Source organism: Gymnoscopelus braueri, assembly GCF_963280865.1.
Source record: "Gymnoscopelus braueri genome assembly, chromosome: 3".
Lineage (NCBI taxonomy): Eukaryota > Metazoa > Chordata > Actinopteri > Myctophiformes > Myctophidae > Gymnoscopelus > Gymnoscopelus braueri.
In genome coordinates this window covers 41,730,319-41,754,145 of record NC_137612.1, presented here as the reverse complement: position 1 = coordinate 41,754,145, position 23,827 = coordinate 41,730,319, and the positions used below count along the sequence as shown (strand labels likewise).

Sequence of the window (23,827 nt, the reverse complement as noted above, 5' to 3'; positions counted from 1 at the left end):
GTGGACAATATTTAATTGTTTGGTGTGTCAGAAGTGGGATATTACATTATGAGGTGGTACCATTTCTACTAATCTGGCCCATAGTCTCCTAATATAAATTATGTCATGTCTGTACTGATCTAATGGGCTACCTAATGTTTCTAATAGCCTAACTGCTGCTAACAAAATGTACCTAGAAAGATTATGGGATAGAAAGGCTATACATTCACAGAAATCTTAAATTCTAATCCTCAAATGTAATGATACTCTGCCTTTTTCAGCCCAGTTTATGTTTTTAAATAAATTCTAAACATGCAAGTGGTTCTCAACCTTTTCAGGCTGCGACCCCCCCAAAATAATCATATTTGAACTGGGGACCGCCCAAATTAATCACATTTGAACTGGGGGTACCCTCCAAAATAAACCCCCCACCCTGACAAGGAATTGGAATTGAGGCCTTACATTTTGTTTGACTCGGTTGGTTCCATAGATAGATATTGTGAAAATAGCCTCACAAGCCTCACAAGCTCACAACGCTTCGCGTTGCGAGGCGTTGAGCTTGTAGATCAGCAATCTTTCTTATATTATTTGACAATTTGGCCAATGTTTGACCAGTTTTTATTGTAGTTTGTTGATTACTTTTGGTGCAGTAATGGTATTTTTTTTCTTTTTTTAGGCATGATTAAATGGTCTTAAAAGTACTTAAATTATCACTTCAATGCCTTCTGGGGACCCCCCCAGGGGAAAAAATCTGATGGGGTTCTGACCCCACAGATTGAGAACCACTGGCCTAATTTCAAGGACTGGGGGTCCTTGAAATGAAGAAGTTTGAGAACCACGACTGCTCCAGGGCTGAAACTTCACGTCACGGCCAGTAGATGTCACTGCGGCCCGCAACTGAGGCTGCAGAAAGGGGTGGCGGAGGGGCCTGGCCTGCCTGGGAAGAATGTGCTGCTTTCTGCCTCCCATTCTTCCCAATGCAGACACACACACACATACATACACACACACATCACACAACATGGCGGACTAGAACAGTCGGCCGACGCGCCCGGATATACAGCGGTAGTAGGTTAGGATCATCAAACCCGTGGTGGGAAGGGATTTAACGTCTCCTCGTGAAATCTGTTGGGAGACGGAAGGATCTAAGAACAGCTCGTTGGATAAAAAAAAAGACCCTTGGGAACAGAAGACCCTTTTTTGTGGGGGACCTTTTAAGGGGCCCTAACGGAAGAACTGTTGCCTCCCGTCTGCTGGTTGTGTGTGTGTCCCAGCAAACAGATCACTCCTATCAGCCAGCCGGGAGGAGAAGATCCGATCCAGGGATCTTGTGGGGGGGTAAAACGAACAATCGCACCCAAGTTTCTACTCTAAACTGTGGGGATTTCCTTCCTTCCTGGGGGCGATACATACACACACACACACACACACACGGAGTTGCGGTGAGTTTTGTTTTTGTTGCGCAAGCTATTCAAGCAGCCCCCTCCCCGATCATCACTTATTGCAATGTTTCCTTTTTTCTGTTCTTGATGTAACATTGTAACACATTTTGCTCTGCTGTAACATACTGTGGTGTGTGTGTGTGTGTGTGTGTGTGTGTGTGTGTGTGTGTGTGTAGGCTATGTTTCACTTCCACTGCAGTGATTCAGTGCAAAGAGATCCGAGCTAGCCTAGGGTTCGATCCCCCCATGTTAGATCGCGTTGTGAATCTTCTTGTGATCGTGTGTGTGTGTGTGTGTGTGACTGTGATGTTTGTAAGTACATGGACATTTCAGAAGAAGTACCTTGGAGGCAGGGAGTGAACATTTTTTTGGGGGGGCTCGGTGGGGAGAGTGCAGTGGTGGAAAAAGTACTCAAATTGTTTTACTTAAGTAAAGTATCAATACTGCAATGTAGAAATACTCTGTTACAAGTAAAAGTCCGGAATTCAAAATGTACTTGAGTAAAGGTGCAAAGGTATTGGTATCAAAATGTTCTTAAAGTACCAAAAGTGGAAATTACTCATTATGCAGAATGTCCCATTTCACAAGTTTTCACATGGCTGAAATGTACATAAGGCTGAAGTGGTTAATGTATGTTTTGTAATAATAATCTAAATCTACTAAGTAGCCTAACTAGTGACTAAAGTTTTCAAATAATTCTAGTGGAATAAAAGTACAATATTTGCCTCTGAGATGGAGTGGAGTAGAAGTAAAAGTACTGAAAATGTGAAATACTCCAGTAAAGTAAAAGTACCTCAATATTGTACTTAAGTACAGTACTCGAGTAAATGTACTTAGTTACTTTACACCACTGGGAGAGTGGGACAGACAGGACAGCGTTTGTTGTTTATTATTATTATTACTACTACACAAGAGATTGAAGCAAGCAGCACTTTTTGTCCCAGAACTACACACACGTATTGCTGAACACAAAGGGAGGTCCGCCTTGTTATTACTAGAAAGTCTACTTTATTGATCATCACTTTGTTATTACATGTTTAGAAAGAGGGGGTGGAGGGGGGTAACTTAGAGCAGGGGTCATCAACGTTTTTCAGGCCAAGGACCCCCTTAGCTGAGAGAGAGAGAGAGATGAAGCAGAGACCCCACTACATATTGTATAAAACTGTGTTTTTTTCCCCTCATTGATTTCATAGATAGCCTCATAGACTTGTTTGACTTTTCTATTATGTTGGATTCATGTTAATGTGCATTTCCAGACATTTAACTACTTAAACCCTCAATAGTACTAAACTTAACCGTTGACTCTGTACTTGGTCTGCTCTATTTTCCCTCTGCACCAAACCTCTTGGCCAAAAATAGCAGGTCTACAAGCTCACGACGCCTCGCAGGGCGAGGTGGTGTGAGCTTGTAGATCTGCTATTTTTGTACCCTCAGAATAGGGATGCTAGGGTTCAAGTGGTTAATGTAAAATAAAAATAAAACAATCCTATCACACAAAGATTTGGCGGCCTCCCTGTAAGTACATCTGAGGACCCCCTAGGGGTCCCGGACCCCGTGTTGAAGACCCCAGGCCCTGACTTAGAGTGTGTACACACGTAACCACATTTGGTTACATTTTGTACACACTCTTGAGTTACACATTGATACATTAACACTGGATTTCAAAGTGTATTAATAGCCTACCACAAATCTGTGAGCTATAATGCATCATCTTTTTTTTTTACATCCTCTCCCAAAGTTGTTTCTTTCTTCTTTTCTTCTCCTTTCTGCGCCCTGCCTTTTACTGAATGGCCAATGCAATCAAGCAGACTATTCACATCTTGTGATGGGGGCTGAGTTGAGGCCTTTTGGTGTTTAGGGTTTGCTTTCAGGCAGACTTGATATGGAAACTTGATGCCTTGCTTTGTTAATACAAAAACCTTTATTAATACAAAAATAATAGAAATCAAGATAAGAACCAGGGTGTTTCTGGAGGTACAAGGAAGGAGGCTTGCTTGCCATACCAAATGATGATGACATTGATAATATCCTCCTCTTCCTGCCATTCACAAATTGGTCCACACACACCACCAAGGATGAATTTGGTGAACAATAATTAAGCGCTTATGAGTAATGTTGTGGTGTTGATAAGAGCTCTGCACTGACAGCTTGTGGCAGATCATCATCATCGTCATCATCTTCCACAGTGAAGCAGCATAACAGAACATCGTCGCTGTCAGGCAGAATCTCCATATTTCAACTTATTATGTTTTCATTTTCTTTCTTTCCGTAAATTAATGCCATACGTCGCAAGAGTGTACAAGAGCAGTTGTGAGCTCTTAGGTCGATCTATTTTCACTATTTGAAAATAAAAAGATCGTAAAACGATAAAGAAAAGGAACGGTATTGGTCATACAAGGTTTCCACCCAAAGGCAACGACATGTCATATCATATTATGTCTGTGTGTGGAGCTGCTCATTATGTGTTGTACTGTTTCCCTGAGCTGCTGCATGCCTCCAACAACATGCCATTCCACACAGGGCTGGGCATTATATCAATATTATATCGTTGCTGTCGGGGCAGAAACCTTGTATCTGCATATTTTAACTTTTTGTGTTTTTTCGTAAATTAACGCCCTACTTGATCATGCTACAGCGTCACACAAAAGTATCAAAAGTAGCAGATCCACAAGCTCGAAACGCGTTATGTAGATCTGCTACTTTTGCTATTTTTGTATTGTAATTCGAATCCTGAAAAGTAACAGTTTTGGACATGAGGTTTCCACCCAACAGAGGCAATATCAATAATCATGATATGAGACTAGATATTGTCTGGGATTTTGGATATTGTTAAGCCCTATTTTGTACTTTTAAAACATATTCAAAAATAGCTGTTTTGTTACATTTGAACATTTTTGACCGCCGAAAATATTGTCACTGTATAGGCGTTGAGGTTTTTGGTTAAAAAAAAGATAATCGTAACATTTGCTTTTGTCCTTATCGCCCAGCCATTCCAGAATACACTTTCCTCTTCACTGAGCTCATGTCAGGACCAGCCAAGTGCAAAGCTGAAGCAGCCTTCTGCCACTCTAGTATTATGTTCTAAACCTGTGGAGATGTGGACCAACCTCTGGCTGCATGCCAGCTGGCCCAGTACACCTTGACCCCCACTTGTCAGTTGTCAAGCCTGGGCATGTAACTGCCCCTCCTTAAAAGCTGTCAAACCATGTCTGCTTGCTGTGACGGTTCAGCCCACTCTGGGAATCATTTCTGAGCAACCTGTACCGCACCTTACGAAAGGGCTGGATTGCACGAAAAAATATGGCTTATATATTATCACGTCAGAGGGAAAGACGGAGCCGTATAGCTCTGTTCACTTGGACCGAATCGTCATCTTCTCAAGCGTGTCTTTCAGAACAAGAGGCTATTTCTGTCTTGGGATAGTAGAAAGGATTTAGCAGTGTAGAGAAGAGAGGGAGAGTGATTCTCACAGCACACGTTTGATGATTGGCCTCGTTTCTCGACTAAACAACTATGTAACTTGTCTGATGCGTTGATGGGTGAATGTTTGTAACTCTCTTATGTGTTTGGACATTTCTGCATGCTGCTATCACAACAATGGGAGCAATAATATGAGCTGGCACTCTGGGTGTGACAGGACGTATATTTTAGTTTCCACCTGTAGACCTAAATATTTTACAGTGGAAGAGTGCTGTAATTCCATGGCTGTTGAGATGAACACAGCGATATTTAGGGGATTATGTAAAATGATGTAGTTTGAGCGACCAGGGATCCAGAATCTTTGTTGGTCTTAATACTCCCGACAAAAATGGTTGTATTTGTACATTCTCTGGGTTAGCTTAACACTGAGGATTTTACCGTGTAGGCTACAATAAGTTTAAGATGAGTGTAATGTCTCAAAGTGCACAAATGAAATGTCTTGCATAAGCAGGCAACCCTGGTTGATAGACAGCTGTGGGATGTGAAGGACACATTTCGGAGTGACACGTGACATGTTAAAACTGGATCGCAGTGTCACTGATTCTGACAGTTCTACCGTAGACCTGGTGTGAACTCAACAGGGCTCTTTTACTCATTTGCATCCCTTTGTCCAAAATGGCAACAAAAAACTGGTGAATTATTTGATTTACATTTTAGTCAATAGAGATGATTTGTCAACAGGCCGCCCACTTTCCTTGTGTTTTCTCATTTCTATCATTGTGCTTGTTATGTTGTATTTGAGCCGTTGTATTTGAGCCGCATTAAACACAAGAGTGTTTATTGCTAAAGTGATCCTGTCTCTCCAGCCCAGTGTGGTTTCTGTTCTTATTTAAATCATGTTATTTCAAGGCCTACTTTGGCTGTTACGAATGATGCAAACAAAGAGCGTCAAATTTCAGGACCCTGACATTACTCATCAGGAAGCATGCCAAGAAGTGTAATTTTAAGGAGGTATTTTATGTGACTGCCGTGAAATCGTCTCCCCCATGGCAACAGAATAACCCATACCTCTCATACACATGCACACATTTGGTTCCTGATGCAAAACCAGTTGAGAACCACTTTTATAAATATTTAAAGCAGCCCTTGGCCGTTCTGGTCCTTGCTCTGACATGGCCCACTTGGCTGCGTTGTCATAAAGTGGCATGGTGACAAATGTCTCGAGGCCTCGTGTAGCATTTGCCTGCCCCACCTAAGAAAGGACAAGGAAGAGACTAGAGTCTCTGGAGGAGGAAGTGCAGTTATCGCAGTGCAGTCCGGTTCAGTCTCAGATGCTTGTCTCGTCATCTTGGATGGACCTTATCTTTCAGAGGAAGCAGAGGGGATGGGGGCAGTGGGATGCCCACCTCAGATACCTCTGTTTGCATCCTAAGTCACGCAAAAGAAAAAGAAAAATGTGGCAGTACACAGTAAAATCCTCACTATTAATCTATCCATTCACAACTCTAACCCTAACCAAATGGACCCCTAAGTGTTCATTTAACTCTCTGAGTTAAATGAACACTGAGGATTTTACTGTGCAGGGAATTGGGCTGGGCCACCCATATGTATTAAAGAGTTCAGTTCAGTATGTTTCTTGTCCCCTAAGGGGAATTGGTTGAGTAGACCTGTAGATATATACATTTTACTAAAACCAAAACAGAAAATCTAAACATTTCTATTCAATAAAGACGGTTAATAAGACAGATCAGTTTTGTGTGAGAGTACAAAATAATAACTAAAATAATTGCCTGCAAAGCCGGTTCTTGTCCCCGTCCTGGACCTAGAATTCTGTGATGGAGATAGTGTGCATGATTCAGTTGTGGCATATTAGTTAAATGGGGGTGAGTCCTCAAACATAAGAGCAAAAGGGCTGCTGTGTGAATATGGTCCACAGTCAGCAGGCTTTACTAAGCAGCAGGTTTCACTACGAGACGTCCATTGACAAAAGATTAGGTTGAATCAGGGTTGGTGGCCTTTTGGCCCGCCATGTGTCCTCATGCCACGCTCCGGGGTCACTGTGGCTTCTGTGGGGAGGCCATGGCCAGCGCCTCCACATCCTCTCTGTGTCTAATGTGGGAAGAGCGGAGAGGCCCTTGGCATACCCTGTGAGAAATCCCACAACAAAGCAGTCAAAGAGGCAGAGAGCCTCACTGACTCACAACTTCCCATTCTCGCTCCTCAAAGCCGGACAGAACCAAGTCATCAATGTGAGGCTTAATAACAGACACGGCGGCGGTCAGGTCACCCTCGCCTGCACTAGCCACAGTGCAAAATCCTGTTGCTCAGCCCCGTCTTTTCATCAACTTACCAGCCTGTGAGCGAGGCCAACAGGAACACAAACCACACCAGCGGAGAAGCAGGAGCCCTCAGAAAGGGAAGTCCAGAGGATTGTGGCTGTTGTATGTGGCATTGGGGACGTATAATCTGTGGTCTGTTACAGAGCAAGAGCCCTGGCAGCCCTGGGTTAGGCCCTACTTCAGCCTCCCATGAAGAGAGGCATTCACACAGTATTCCTGTCTGCCCCGGACCCCCACCCAAGACACAGAAACTGTATTAATATGCCATGAATGGAATCAGACAGACAACCATTATCTGGCCCTGCAATGACTTGGCGGGGCAGTGAGCCCTGGAGAAAGCCGGGGGACGTTTTTCACTGTATGAATCGGTGAAATCTCCCCACCCATCACAGCTGACATCATCATGTCAGGAAGGCCTTTGGGCTGTGTATCTATGTTGCTGGTGAAACCGGTGTAAATTGCAAGGTAGTGAAGTGACTTGTCTGAAAATGACTTTCCTTAAAACACTTTGAACCTTTTTGTTTAAAAAAGTAGTGAAGATAGCATATCTACAAGCATATCTACAAGCTCACAACGAGTTTGAAATGGGGCTTATGTGATCAGAATTGAAGATGACCTACAGTCCAGATAAATGTTCAAGCAGCTAAAATCCTGTGCATAGACCTGGCTAAAAGCTATTTCAGTGCCTACTGCCTTTGTTGTCCCAAGGAGGGAAATTCCTTGCGACAATTGTAGCCTAAAACTATTGTTTTTCATTGTAGTCTACAAGTATTTACCCCATAGCCAAAGGCTACCACGGTTATAGCAAATTGAAGTGTGTAGCTGGCTTCAGTGTGACAAATGCGTCCTCGCCTCTAACTTTACTACTCTTGGCTTCATTAGGCTGGAGTTGGATTCAGTGTGTCTTGACTATAACTGCTCTTAATTAATGTCTGGGAAAAAATATGTTTATTAATAAGAAATGAATGTATATTAATCACAGTGTTGGAGCTTAAATGCACAATCCAATTTGGAGACCTCAGTCCATGGATGGGAGTGGGACCCCTGTTACTGCTGGTTTTATGTCCTACCATGACATAAATTGAATTCACTTATAATTGTCTAATTAAGGTCTATTTATACCCGGTATAATAGAAAGCTGGGCAATGTATCGATATTTATGATTGATTCATTGTCTATCATTGTAATCATACCAAGCGGTTTTTTTTGTCATCTTGTGAATTGTGATACACAATTTTGTTTTGTAAACCACACTTTCAGATTTCTGAAATACATGAACACTTACAGCATGATTTTCCCATACAAATATAATTGTATCAGTATCGGAAGAAGGTCATACGGTCGGGTGAATGTCATAGACAGGCCTTGTTTGAGTGTGACTGGAGTCTTTATAATCTTCCTAGAAGTGTTTATTTGACCACATGAGTAATAAGTAAGGGAACAGCCTAGGCGTGCAACAGTTAATCAAACTAATCGCTTTAATAGATTATAAAAAAATAATTGATCATTTAATAAAATCTATTAATAATCGTTGATCATATTTTCGGAGTGATATCCAATACTAACAGGGTTATTGTTTCCATAATGTAATAGAAATTGAAACAAACATCCTGTCTGGGAACGCAATTTAGGTTTTTGGTAAAGTCTGGGAAAAGTATGTCAGGTGACTGTCATGACTTTCACACTGAAGCCAACTCCTCATTTCAGTCTGCTGTCTGACTGGTGTTATTTAAAAAAAATCACACCTGTCACTGCAGTGTAGTGTTTAATGTCCTGGACTGGTTGGAGTTTAATGTGTGTCTTTAATTGGATGAAGCTGCATAGTACTGCTGGGCTATATATTGATATGATATCGATATCGTGATTAAATATCGTCTGGGATTTTGAATATTGTGATATGGCCTTAGTGTTGTCTTTTCCTGGTTTGAATCACTTAAGCCTTATTTTAAAAAGAGACAATCTATATTTTTACTAATTCTTTTCATGTAAAAACATTTGATTTATTATTGTCATTATGGGATATGGATACAATACGATATTATGGTCAGTGGTCTCAATATCGATATCTGAACATTTATTTTGATTTACTACTAACATGGGAGTCATTTTGGAACCTTTAAACATCCATCAGAGCAGTGAACAGTCAAATGAAAAGTTAATAGCTCCTCCACACATGAGACCACACATCCTTCCTGTATGTGTACCTTACAGGCTGCCATTTTTAGCCCATAGTCATGTCAAGCCAAGGAGCTACTGAAATCTGATGCAGTCAACACAGAGAAATTAAGCTTTCTCATGGAAGTATTCTGCCATTGGTAGAAATTTTAGTTTTCACCATAAGAAATGTTTCACAGTAGGCCTATATGATTATTATTATTATGATTATAAAAAAGATGTTTCTTAGTTATCTTTTGGGCTTTTCTGAGCCTTTATTATTTCGTAGTTACAGTGGTGATTGGAAACATAGAGATAGAGTTGGGGAGTGACCTGAAGCAAATGGACCCACCGGCCAGGAATCAAACCGTGGACTTGCTGTCATGTATGCCCCTTTCGGGTTGCCCCATATTTTCTGTTTAAAAATGTTGTAGTATGTATAATCATGGAGAATTGTGATGTTCATCCTATTCTAGGGACAAAAGTGCAGAGTGCAGTGCTCTGGAAGATTTACCCTTTGCAGCCTGATTTATTCTTAGTCATACAACAGTGTCACGTGGCGAAAATAGCCAAACTGCAAGCTCACAACGTGTCACGATGTGACACGTCGTGAGCTTTTAGATCTGCTATTTTCAGCATGACACTGACCTGACCCAGGTAGTGGCTGCAGATCAGTCATCTTCCAAGATCCTCACATGGGGACACAGCGCACGCCCGAGTCAGGAGAGCGTGACGTTGCATTTTAAGCATATTATGAATGTGAAAGATAGGCCTATTCATTCACTGGTTTCCTCCCTGAGGGGGGGGGGGGTATTAAAATGTTGGGATGATCTGTACTGTACTGTAGTGTAGGCTACATCATAACACAGCTGCTTAGCAGGCTGGACTAGAGAGAACAATGAAAAAAATTAGATTGGCATAATACTGTGACATGAGATCAAATCAATAACGGCACAAGCAGGCAGGTAATGGCTGAGCATTGATTTTCCCTTATAAGCCCTTTGATGGATCCAAATGATGCATAGACATTATTATTAGCCTATTATTATTAGTAGTAGCTGAATATGTCATGTTGTCGTCTCTTTCCCGCCCCGTCATCAATAGCAAATAGATGTTAAGTGGTTTAGACAAATTTACCACACAGTCATGGTCGTGTAGCAGCCCATACCAATTAAGCCTGTGATTATTTAGGTCCCATTTCCTCACGGTGACTCATGCATGCATGCATCGTTTGGGTGTGAATTATGCCAAGCCAGCCCGGCAACAGCTTTTTAATAGTGTGCACTGATGGAGGGCTGAACTTAAAAGTGGCAAAAGTAGAAGCACTTGCCCCGTGTATGTTGAATTAATAATGACCTCTATCGCCATGTAGCTATGTTTGTTGGCAAGACGTACACACAGGCGTACACACACACACACACACACACACACACACACACACACACACACACACACACACACACACACACACACAAACACACCCCCGGGAGGTCGGGTGCTTTTTAGGAGGACTGAACACATTAAGTTGGGTCTCTTGGGGACTTGTGCATTTAGACCACAAGCCTATAGATAAAGCTCTTCGATTCACACAGCATCTGTAAGCAAACTGTTAGGAAACAATTGGCAAGTGTGCCTCCTAGGCCTGTCACAATTATTGCATAATCGTGGAATATAGCTGATCTACAAGCTCGAAGATTGGCTATATCCACAATTTTCGAACATTTTTTATAGTATAAAGTTATTAAATGTCCTTTCTTTGTACAGTATATTTCAGTCATTTGTCATATCTGCCCTTTGCAATCTTTTGTTTGCGACGCCTACAAGCCAAATTGGAAAATAGAAACCTCATTTTTCTTTATGTATGTTCCAATGTTCAATGCCAAAAACACAATTAAATGGTCAATCGTTCGCAATTATTTGTGTAATGGTCAAGTGAAATATCATGATGGTGACAGCCCTACTCGTATCAACATAGGGACAGTGTGTCACACACACAGCCTCCCGGGCGGGCGGCACGTCAACAACGATGCGTCATGTCGTTAGAAAAACCTCAGAGGTGGTGATGTGAAACCGTCGGCAAGGAAACGGCTCAGTTTTCACTACCGTGCACACAGGAAAAATAATGGTTCTTAAATGGTTCTTTAAAAGGCTATGTGGTTCTGGCCTGGGCCGCGGCGCGGCGTCCAGGCACCGTAGGCTGCAATGCCAGTCTGACAGCGTGTCGCGGGTTTGAGTCCCGATCCCGACGACCTTCGCTGCGTGTCACTCCCCATCTCTCTCACCATTTCCTGTCAGTCTACTGTCCTATCATTAAAGGTATAAAAAAAAGCCCCTCCCCCCCAAAAAAAAAGGCTATATGGTTCCACGAAGAACCATCACCTACTAAAGAACCATTTCATTTAGTGAATGTTTCTTCATGTTCCTCATATGGTCAAAGTTCCATCAAAGAACCATTTTGAGGCACCTTTAACCACTTAAACCCTAGCATCCCAATTTTGGCCAAGTCTTAACAGGGAAATATTCGCAGAAAATAGTAGATGAGCTTGTAGAGCTGCTATTTTAGAAGAAAGAAATTGGTGTAGAGGGGGAAAATGAGCGTACGAAGAAGTATAGACCCTAGGTATAACCCTGTCAATGAAGTATATAGCGTTTAAGTTTAAGTGGTTACTTTTTCCCCCTTTCTTCTTTAAAGAATCTTGGTCTGAAAATGGTTCTTCTATGCCATGGCATCACTCTATTTGTTTTTGTATTTGATTTTTGATTTGATTTGCACAACAGTTATATAAACATAAGCATAACATGATAGCTCTTTCCATGGGAAGGTTTACAGTGTTAGTAGTTGTGCCGGTGAGGTAAGAAACCCTAGGGGGGCTTATGAGAGTACCTCACCGTTTACATTACCTATAGATTGATTTATTTAATATTAAAAACAATAATTAACAGAGAAAAAACAAGACAGAAAAAAAACTTCTGTGATCTATAAACATAAGATAAAGAAAAATAAAATTACAGACTGGGCAGAAGAGACAAAACCAAAAGAAAACGATTGGGACAAAGCAAAGACATGATACTATATAGCCATGTGAAAATAGTAAAGATAAGAGATTTCAAAGGTCCATACTTGACAATAATTATGGTTGCCTACCATCTAGTGTATTCAATTTATGTAACTGGCTTCTCTTGTAGGTTGGGAGGGAGGATGTGGTTGCCACTAGGTGGAAGTGGGCATTCCACCTAGTGGTAACCACATCCTCCGTCCCTACCTAGGTTCCAACTAGTTCTATAGTTGGCTTGGCACCTTTATTTTTCTGTGTGTGCAAAACCCACCACCCTGTCTCTTCATGTTGAGACAGACAGACAGGTATTCAATCATACCAGTTGTTCAAGCTAATTCTACCCATGAGTGAGCGCTAATATAATGTTAAAACTGAGTCATTGATTTGAATGAAGACTAAATGGGAGGCGTGGCACTGGCATATCATGGAGAGGTCAATGGTCGCCTTGTCATTTTTGGAACGGCTAGAGTTATTTTTTTTGTCTACGGGGCCAGACAGTAGGGGAAGGAAGCGATGTGCACTCTCTGTTTTATGACTTCCCTGCACTATAAAATCTTGACCATTTGGTTCCAATTGTACACTCCCAGAGTTAAACTAACATTTAGAATTTTATGGTGTGTGTGATGTCTGAATCCACTCCACAGGGAGAGAAATTAACCCATTCTATCTTGGACATACAGTAGAAGGTACGCTGTTGTATTTTCCCCAATGGTTGTCATTCCTTGACATCATTCAGGTATCAGATGTTTAGGTGAAGTTAACACCAACACTTTTGCCATAATATTGAATCAAGCGGCATTTCACTTTAAAACCCCTTGGGGTCATTTTAATGTCTACTCTGGTGACTGATATTGTCCTTCTAATGCTTGAGGGGGCATGTTTCTTCAAGTACTTTTTCATTTATATATATTTTTATGTATTTAATTTTATTTCATTAAAAAACCCAACCCCTCACGCTTTAGAAGGACAATATCAGTCACCAGAACCAAGGACGCGTGATTTCAATGAGTCTATCATGGTTTGAAGTTACAATGTGTTTACAGTATATAGGAATGGGACGTGTCTGATTAAATTAATATTTAATATCTAAGTATTGAATCAAGCACCTTTTAAAAGCGGACTGGGGTGCACACAAAAGCCTGAGCAGAAGTGTTTTAAAGTGAAATACCCCTTTAACCCTTTTCATTCATTCATGCCAGCTTTGAGCAAGTGAGGATGTGGATTATTATATAAGCCATTCCCCTGTCTTTCTCTCTTGACGTCAGTGCAGCCGTAATCATGTGTAATTAGTCCGCTATGAAGCAAAGACACTTATGATATGCAAGGCCACCCTGTCTAATTTAGAAACACCTCTATATATAGACTATAGAGCCCAGATGTGTGTCCTGCCCTCATTGGCGGCTTAAAATAACTGAAGAAAAAAAAACCCACTGAAATCTTCCCAAAATTGCCATTGTGTTGATAGAAGTCAGCTTTGCTATGCTGGCAAAAAAAGACAGCTTTCACTTTGTTCTGTTCATAGCTTCTTCATTTGTCCTGTCATGTCCTTGAATCCATTCATGTTATAAGATGATAATTAGATAAACCTTTATTGATCCCTGGTGGGGGGGATTCAGGTGTCATAGCAGCAACAGTAGTAAACATGAAACACTGGAGCAGGTGAGAGACAAGAGACGATAAAGATCAAATAAAAGATTTTGTCTTAGGTTCTGACATTAAGGCACTGATGCTCTGAATGCATGGGTTAACCGTTAATGTATAGTCTATCAATAAATAAATATAAGTCTGAATGATAAATTGTTCTATCACCAATGAATATATGAATGATACATCCATCACCAGTGAATATATGAATGGATATGCAGTATGTATGTACCGAGTCAGTCTATCAACAGTGTTATGTAGTGTCAACAGCCTTCAACAGTGACTGTCTGACTGGATAAGATATGTACAGTCTATCAACAGTGAATATGTGAATGAATAGAACGTACAGTCTATCAACATTGAATGAATGTACTAGTATATTAAGTCTGTCATCAGTACATCCTATAAGTGTGCCAGGGTCAAAGCAACAGTCAGTAATCCCAGAGAACACAACAGACTGTGCAGGTCTATTATGAAGGAATTATTTCTTGGTTACTGGGCTGGCATTATGTTGTTTCCCGGAGAGATTAATGGTTAGGTTGGATAGACGATAGCTGTAAGATAGTAAGAAGCAGACATTGGCTTTGTAGGTTAATAGGTGTGCCCCTTTTTAGGCTGTAAATCAAAGCCAAATAGCAGCGTGGTATAAACAAAGATGCTTACTTTAAGAAGATAGCCCAACCCACGCTCTGCCACTAGGCAAGAAATGGTACACACACAAATGGTCTCCTAAGTGGGCGCCGTCTGATGTCAGATCTCACGAAGGTCCCATGTTTACTGGTTTTAGATCTCGCGAGAGATGCTGAGATGTCGATAACAAAGTCGATTATTTTGCTGATTTGTCTCTCTGAAATAAAGTGTCAGAATGTTCGGAACATGTGTGGCTTGTGAAGAATGGGTCCAGTATTTAGTTCAGTGACCATGGGGCTAAAGAATCGTTCAGAAGCTGTGTTCACGTTCACTTCTATGAAGATCTGATTGATCGAAACGTTGAGCTTTTTCAGAATTGCTTGTCTTTCCACGTATGCGTGCACTACCTTCCTCACACGTTCACGTCTCCCATTGGAACTAATAGACTCCAACCTACTTCTGGTCTCCTAAAGGGGCGACCTACGTCACGCTAGCCTGGCTCCAGCCCCTGAATCGCTAGCCTCGCATTCAGGGTCTGGTGACGGTGACGCTGCAGAAAGGCGGGGTTTTCTCGGTTGAAAATCTAACCGGCGGCCCGGCCCAATCGGGATGGGGATAATCTAGTATGAACCAATTCCCAAAGAGTCCCACTTTGGCCACGCCCCATCTCAGAAAACGGATGCACTGAGAGGGCTTTCAGACTAAATAATGGAGTGAAACAAAATGAAAATTCAGGCTGAGTGTCAGGCTAACGTCACGCAGATACGAAATGTAAAAGCCAGTTAGGCCGTCTTGCTCTTCTACTGTTTGTCTTGGGTATAAACCAGACTGGACAACAAGTGCTGTTCAGTAGAGATGTATGTATGCCAGGAGGATGTGGAACTGGCACTGTTGTTGCTTTCAGCAGCCAGGATGCCCATGGTTCTCTGATGTAATAACCCCAGATGCTAAGCATCAGAGGCTGACTGTGTGTCCCAAGTGCTGCTGTATAGCGTCTCCCTGAGCAGAGCCAGACGGGCTGGATTATGCCTGGGTCAAGACCATGGGATTAGGCCCAGGAATTATCACAGCTCGGTCACTGAGACGGCCGCCCCGGGGCTTCTGGGATTACTACATTACACCAAAGACCGACAGTCAGCCTGACGCCTAATTTATGCTCCGTTGTGTGATGGTGTCGCACACCAAAAATATCCGACCTACAAATTTGCAACGCTGCACGGATGCGACGTGTTGTGAGCTTGTAGGTCAGCTATTTTTGACGTCCGACAGATGAAATCACGCTGTCACGATTATGAAATTTCACTTGACGACTAATTGTCACACAAATAATTGCGATTAACGATTTAATTGTGTTTTTGTCGTTGAACACTGGGAACATAATAAAAATGCCATTTCTGTTTGTTTTTTAGACTGATGTTGCACAGGGCGGATATGACAAATAACCTATGTATACAAAGAAATTAGTTGACATCCTCCTATAATTTGACAAAAACCTCTGTCATGGTGTCATGGTTGGTGTCATGGTTGGTGAGGCCAAAATTGCTCTGCCCGGTTCTCCTCAGCGGCTGGAGCAATTGATCCGAAATTGCACACAGCCATTGACCATTACCATGTGCACCTAACAGCGAAGCCCGTTTTCCGATATCACCAGTTTATTAGCGCTTTTGTGTAAAACATGTCGCCATGGTTACGGGGTTGCCAGATCATGTGCGCATATCCCCCCACAGATATGTCGACTTTCAAGAAAACATAAATAGTGGGAATAGCCAATCTACAAGCTCACAACGTGCCGCATCACGACACGTTGTGAGCTTGTAGATCTGCCATTTCCACTATTTTTTAAAATATTTGAAAATATATGAACATTTTTCAACATGGAAACGATTATGTTGATTATGCAAAAATAATTGAGATTATCTCCAATAGTTGTGATTAGGCGATTATGTAATAATTGTGACCGGCCTAGCGACAGAGTATGAATCAGGGCTTCACACACAGACCACCTCCCCTCTTTTGTCCTCTTCTCCTCCTGTCTACTCTTTGGCCTGCGCTCCCTCGTCCCAGCTGGCGAGGAGGAGAGGGCTAAGCGCTGAATCACATCCATGCCACTCACTTTAGGAATTTAAATGTGACACTAATTTTGTTAGCCCTTGTTGATGCTCGGGTGTAGACGGTGTTGAATGGTCATTAGCACAGACTAATCTGTCTCTCTTAAATCTGAAATAGGAATAACATGTTGTTTCCAATGTGGATCGCTGTCGTTTACCCTTTGAGTAGTCTAGAAAATAATCTGTGTTAAGTAAGTACATCTTTATAGAGAGAATGCTGGGAATTGGGCTCGTTGTTCTTCCACGGTTCCCATCTTACTCTCTCCACACCACCAGCCTTCCCATGCATCTGGCTATAGATTCCTGCACAGGCTGCCTTTTCGTTTGTCTTGACTCTTCCCTAGAATGATGAGGCTTGTTATTATTCATATGGATACTGAATGCCATAGTGCGGTGAAAGCGTGGGTGTTACTTTGCAGATTCAGTAGGAATCCAGCGTTATTGTTAGTTGGTATGATAATGTGATCATAAATGTCTTGGCAGAGGAGGACTTTTTATAAAAAGCAAGTTGAAGGATGAATGAATGAAAGGAATACATTGGCTGTTAAACAAATGGCATTGTCGATGCTAAATGCTTTCTTGTTCTGGCTGTCCACAGGACTACGCTGTGCGAATGAGTGACTGATGCCAACTTCGATTGTTAAGGTAAGAGACTTTACAATTATTTACACTCAACTGTGCCATTACCCTTTTCTTACTTATTTTGATTTGAAAATAAGATACTTAAATTCATTGTGTAGGATTAGGATTAGAGATTTAACCACTTTCAATCTGGCGTCCCTATTTTTTTGCATGTCGTTAGAGGTGCAAATAATAAAGCAGAAATACTATATCTACACATTCACAATGCATCATGAGTCATGATGACACGCTGTGATCTTGTAGATCACCTATTTAGTGTATAGGGCTTAAGTAGTTAAATTGAAACGTTTATAAAACTGACGGAAACCGTGATTGCTCTGGTAAAGGGTTGCTTTGGGTAGGTAGAGTAAAAAAATATATAATTGTATTAATATATTGTATTAATGTCATTGAGATTGGACATTGTCTCCATGTCTATTGTCTAATAATAGCCCACATGTCCTCCCTTCAGGGCAGAATGGGTGTACATCCCCTGCTCCTGGTGCTCAGTCTGGCCCTCGGGGCTTCAGCCCAGGATCCTCCTACCACAGGTATGAACCATGTCTGCGAAGAAGAACAAAGCTGTCCGCCTACGCACTTCTCAGTCGCCACGACTGATTTCAGTCGTTTTGATCAAATGAAAGGGTATTAGAATGGGTCAAACTAGCAATAATCAGAAGCATCTTCCATAAAACCCTAATGGTCTTGGATATCTCATAAAAGCAAAGTGTTAAAGCCTCAATTTGCAATTTACAGCACGAACATACTGTAGGTTTAGAATGACAATACCTGAAATGAGTCTATATTGTGATAATTGTTTAGGAAACACAGTGCTAGTGTGGAGGACTCCTTTCACGCTGTTTCACATATCAATTGGGACTTGGCCTGACAAAGATTTTCAGTCGTGAGATTTGTTTTTGCCTTCTTGAGGCAGTGGTTCACAAACGTTTAGATTTCAAGGACCCCCAGTGTTGGAAAAGTTCACTTTCTTCATGAACTAGTTCAGTTCATAGTTCGCAAATTTTCAAATGAACTAGTTTAGTTCATAGTTCATAATTCAAAAATTTTAACTAAAGTTCATGGTTCCAAAAAAGAACTATTTAGTTCATTTTTTGTTATTTGTTTTCAATACGTTGCTGCAAGCTATTATTTGTAAAGATTATTGCCACAGCTCATATAAAACCACAGACAGCAATTATATATATATATATATATATATATATATATATATATATATATATATATATATATATATAATAAGGGTCTCTCTCTCTCAGCTAAGGGGTTCTTGACCTGAACAACGTTGAAGACCCAGGCCTGTGTTATTATATTATATGAATATAATCCAGGATTATGCCATTTTTAGCCATAATGTTTTAAAAACATAGCAGACCTACATGCCCACAAAGAGTTGCATCCACGACGCGTTGTGAGCTTGTATGTCTGCTATTTTAGGCACGGGACACCGTCATGCTGCAAGTTTGTTACGTTTTGGGGCCCAGATTGGTCTTCTTCTATGCACCTGTTGTTTCTGTAGTCATAGAACAAATGTGAAAATCCCTTTAGCCCGTGTTAATCACAGACCTTATTTCAGGCATGTAACCAAAAACCCTTAAAAGAGGATCCTTGCCACTTAACTGAGAAACATGCCTGTTGTCTTATAGGCCCCCCGATCGTCACCTCCAAACCCACGGACCCTCCTCCTGTGGCGGCTGTTCAAAACGCCACGGCTGCTGCTCCGCCGACAGAACGAGCCCCGCCCGCCCCTGCCACGGCTCCGCCCGTGGCTCCGCCCACAACCCTTGCTGTGGCACCAGCCACAACGCTGGCCGCCACGACTGTGAAGGTCCCGGCAGGTGATGGGGGCGTGGCGACCACAGCACCCACCGTCCCCCCGGAGCTGACACCCCCTCCTCCTCCACCAACCCCGACCGAGGGCCCAAAGGATGCGCCGCCAACCACCCAGGTTTGTATTAGTTTAGCATTTTTCATTCGTTTTTTATTTTTATTTAGTTTCGCCTTTTTTTGTTTTCAATTTCAGTTTAGTTTTGATTCGTTTTTAAAGTGGGCGTGCTAGTTTATTATTATCATTATAATTTTTTTCTAAAATGTTTAGTTTTATTAGTTTTAGTTTTTTATTATTGCAATATGGATTAGGCAAGATTCAACAAATTCAGAAAGATTGCAAAAATAGCAGATATACCCATTGTGAGCTTGTAGATCTGCAATGTTTAGCTATTTTTGACAAAGACTAAAACAAAGGAAAATGTTTACTATGATTTTAGTTGGTATTAGTTTTTTAAACACTCAATAAAGTTTCAGTTAGTTATCGTTTTTTTGGTGAAGCCTATTTTTTTTTTTTTTGCAGTTTACTAAAATGTTTTTTCCAATTCTAGGTTGAGTTATTTTGTCAGTTTTAGTTAACTATTCTTATCCCTGCCAACTAACCAGCCCGCTGGCCCCCCTCCTCCTCCCGCCACGCCTGCGGTCCCGGACGGGGGGAGCGAGAACGGGACGGACGCCACGGAGCCTGATTACACCCCGACCCCAGACCCGAACCCCGGCGACTACGTGTGGACAGAGACCACACTGGCCCCCCCACCAGACCTGACCAGTGAGTGTGTGCAATGACACGCATGGTTTTGTTTCTCTTCTCTTTTTTTTTCAAAATTGTCAAACATTTTGGAGTGTGTGTGTGTGTGTTTCTGCTGGTTACTGCTGGTAACAGCTTTCGTTTTTGTTTTTCACAGATGAGGAGGACGACACAGGTAAGACCTTAAATCTGAGTTTGAGTGCATTCATGCATTGCAGATTTTCAACTACGTGCTAGTGCTATTAAGTATGCTACAGTCTAATCCAGCGTTCTCAAACGTTTTGATTTCAAGGACCCCCGTAACTCTGAGAGTGCACAAATGGAACCAAATGGACACGTAAGGGTCCATTTGGTTCCATTTGTGCACTCTCAGAGTTACAGACCTATAACGGTCCTTTTGGAACCCCCCCCAAAGAACCCTGAGAACCCCTGGTCTTAGCTGATGTGTGAAATGTTGCTGTTTATCATTGTCCGTGTTTCTTTTTCTTTTTTACTCACTGTACCTCCTCTTTAACCACTTAGGCCCTATTTTATACTTCATCGTGGATATTTTTGAGGAAAGAAAATGTTGGCAATTTGTTTGCAACATCTTTTCCCTCTGGCTGTGTCTATGGGTCTTGTGTGGCTGGCTCTGAGCTGTTCTACATGGCATTAGAGCAGTCGTGGCCACGTCAATTTCACATGATACCCGCAGCCTGTTGTGCTGATGCACTGTTCAATGTACACATTGTCTGACTGAGAACACTGCAAAGTCTCCAGGAATGATGCATGAAAATGCAACATAACTGGGCAGCATTCCAAACTGCTTTGCCAAGGAAGCACATGTGAAGTACGTGGTCAAATGATTCATTGTTTGGAAATGGCCGATATAACAAAAATGCTAAATTGTGCTTAAATCATTTGATTGATCCGTGGTGTGGTGTGATTTCACCATTCTTTACCATCGATTTCATCAATGTGCCAGTGAAAACAACATGTTTTCTGTCATTAACAGTGAAAACAACATGTTTTCTGTCATTAACAATTGAATTTCTGATGACTGCCCGATTGGTGTTGCCAGCTGGATATGGGCTTGCGATCAGTAATATCGTCTTTTTTTTATCTAAAAAAACTCATGTCATGTGAGGTAACTACACCATGAAGCATAACATCATGTCCATAGAATTGCAAGTAATCAGTAGCTCATGAACACAACTCATGTATACAAATAGGTTAGCCATTTTAACTTGCCGCACACATCACCTAGGCTAAAATAGATCACTGGGCTCCATGCAATGTCTAATTTATAATGTGGAAAAATCTTGAATAAGGGTACATTTTTACACTCTCAGAAGTATATTGGCACTCAAGATTTTGCAGTGCTTGCCAAATCAAACCGGCCTCTGTACCTTGATTGTTTATTCATTCATATGTGCCAAAACAGGGTCAGAATACAGTGTCCAAGATCAGGAATAATATGCATTACTGACAAAATAAAAAACACTGTGCCTACATGCGTTGTGACGTAGAGATGGCTGTATCTAACTGTTTTTAATTCTCTGAATAATTCACATTGACTGCACTACTAACATTAGCCCAAAAAGTACAGAGCAATGTTTTATGGGTAGGGTATAACCAGTTGTGGAAACAGAAGGTTGACCCTAAGATTTAAACAGTGATGTATCTGCGCACTGTGAGGGACAAGTCCACCCCCTCCTCCTCTATCTCCCATCTGTGTGCAGGCCTTTCTCTTCAGCTCGCCCATGAAATATTAACACAAGACAGCCTTTATGTTGCTCTTTGGCTGAAGCGCTGGAAAGGAAAGTTGAAGGCGAGTGTTGGTTGAGGGAGTAGAGGTCACCTGATGACCACGTTAAGATGACCTTTTTGGTCATCTTAACATGGTCTCAGTGGGACTGTGCGTTCAGAAGTGTTGTGAACTTTGCATGGCTCTTGAGACCTGTTGGCAAAGCTTTCGATGAAGACACTGGGATTCATTCAGAAAAGATCCCGACAATTATTTCATTTCATTTCAACCTTTTATTTAATTCTCGGGAAACACACTGAGGGCTGAGACCCTCTTTTTCAGCGGTGCCGAGATAGAATTAGACAATTGTATTCATCGAAGTCAACTGTCTTACAGTCCTGACACTCAATGTTTTTTAACGACATTCAACCTGGCGTCTATATTTTGGGGGGTGTCATTGTAGGCGAACACCTTCAAAATTGCTCAAATGAATAAAATATAGAAAATAACAGATCTGCTAGCTCACGGCGCGTGACAATGCGTTGTGAGCTTGTAGATCTGTTATTTTCGTTATTCCTCCTACAACAAAGTACGCAGGGCTTAAGAGGTTAATTGTTAAACATGTTAAAAATGAGCACACTGACCTGTCTTTCTTTAATCTTCCTCCATTTGTGTCGCCGACAAGAAGACACCCCGTCAGACGACATGCCTATCATCGCGGTGATGGTGGCCCTGTCCTCACTGCTCGTCATCGTCTTCATCATCATCATCCTCTACATGCTCAGGTCAGGGGCTAGGGTTGCCTTTTATTCATTCAAATTGGACTCCTGATAACTTTTAAAGGACACCTAACTATATGCACATCGACTGTGGGTGCTGGACTAAAAAATACTTAAACGTAGGAGAGGTAAAAAAAAAGTCTTTATTTGAGGAGAAATCTGACATTTCGATCCGATATCTATCCATCTTCAGGCCAGGGACCTGACGAAGATCCATTTCGGATCGCTGTCAGATTCTTCTCAAACAAAGAAGTATTTTAACATAATTTGGTGTGCGGGCTCTACCTTTACTCCTTCTGATATCTTTTCTCGCGATGTTTGCCAGACCAGCGGTGCTGTTCGATTTCGTCGCCGCATTCGTTCGGTTCTTCTCCGCGAAGGTTCTTTACGCTGAGTGGTTAGAACCCAATATACTGCTGTTACCATTTTGTGTGTGTGTGTGTGTGTGTGTGTGTGTGTGTGTGTGTGTGTGTGTGTGTGTGTGTGTGTGTGTGTGTGTGTGTGTGTGTGTGTGTGTGTGTGTGTGTGTGTGTGTGTGTGTGTGTGTGTGTGTGTGTGTGTGTGTGTGTGTGTGTGTGTGTGTGTGTGTGTGTGTGTGTGTGTGTGTGTGTACTGTTTCGCAATGTCTGGTCCACCAAGGGTCCAAATGGAATCTTATGGGCAGATCTGTAACTCAGTATACAATGGGGTTATCTCCCGGACCCCCTGTCTATAACACTGTAAAATCCAATTTATCTCTGAGAGTGACAGACCTGCAACTCTCCATTTGTACCCCCTGGTGGTCCCCGGACCTGACGTTGAGAACCAGTGCACATGTATTCATTATGTTTTTGCTTTCTGATCGACAGGTTTAAAAAGTACAAGCAAGCCGGAAGCCATTCGAATTCCTTCAGACTGACTAATGGCAGATCAGATGATACAGGTAAAGATGTGTGTGTGTGTGTGTGGGGGGGGGTATGTCTTACTCATCTTACACACCCGTTTTGTTTATTATAGGTTATATCTATAAGTGTGCACCAATATCACTTTACTGGACTGTGTGTGGTTTACATTAGATTGGATTGATCTGCCTCTCATATAACTGATAACATGTTAGTAGTGGCTGACTGTTGGCCAAGGCTTTTGTTGATATGATTACCTAACCAGCAGAGAAAGCTACATTTGCTGGGAGGCAGTGTTGGGCTATACTGCCACCTGGTGGTCAATCATTTTATATCCTCTATTAGAGTCTTGGCATACAAGATGTCAAGATATAGGTACATTAACATATAGTTATAGTTGATAGATTAGATTAAGTTATGTTACATGTATTTTTTGTGTTTAATAAGTGAGAGTC

The 23,827-nt window shown here is 41.7% G+C and overlaps 1 protein-coding gene across 1 annotated transcript in view; it reads left to right on the top strand.

The window, feature by feature from the left end:
- Nucleotides 1-973: 973 nt before the first annotated feature.
- Nucleotides 974-23,827, top strand: part of LOC308081927 (uncharacterized protein) — a gene marked incomplete at its 3' end in the record, with an annotated part of 24,405 nt that continues 1,551 nt past the window's right edge. The window contains exons 1-8 of the mRNA XM_080423543.1: nt 974-1,421; nt 17,371-17,417; nt 17,866-17,944; nt 19,058-19,359; nt 19,845-20,007; nt 20,144-20,161; nt 22,398-22,497; nt 23,340-23,413. Of these exons, the coding sequence (XP_080279669.1) occupies nt 17,397-17,417; nt 17,866-17,944; nt 19,058-19,359; nt 19,845-20,007; nt 20,144-20,161; nt 22,398-22,497; nt 23,340-23,413 (757 nt within the window). The 5' untranslated portion in view covers nt 974-1,421; nt 17,371-17,396. The remainder of the gene's footprint in view (nt 1,422-17,370; nt 17,418-17,865; nt 17,945-19,057; nt 19,360-19,844; nt 20,008-20,143; nt 20,162-22,397; nt 22,498-23,339; nt 23,414-23,827) is intronic.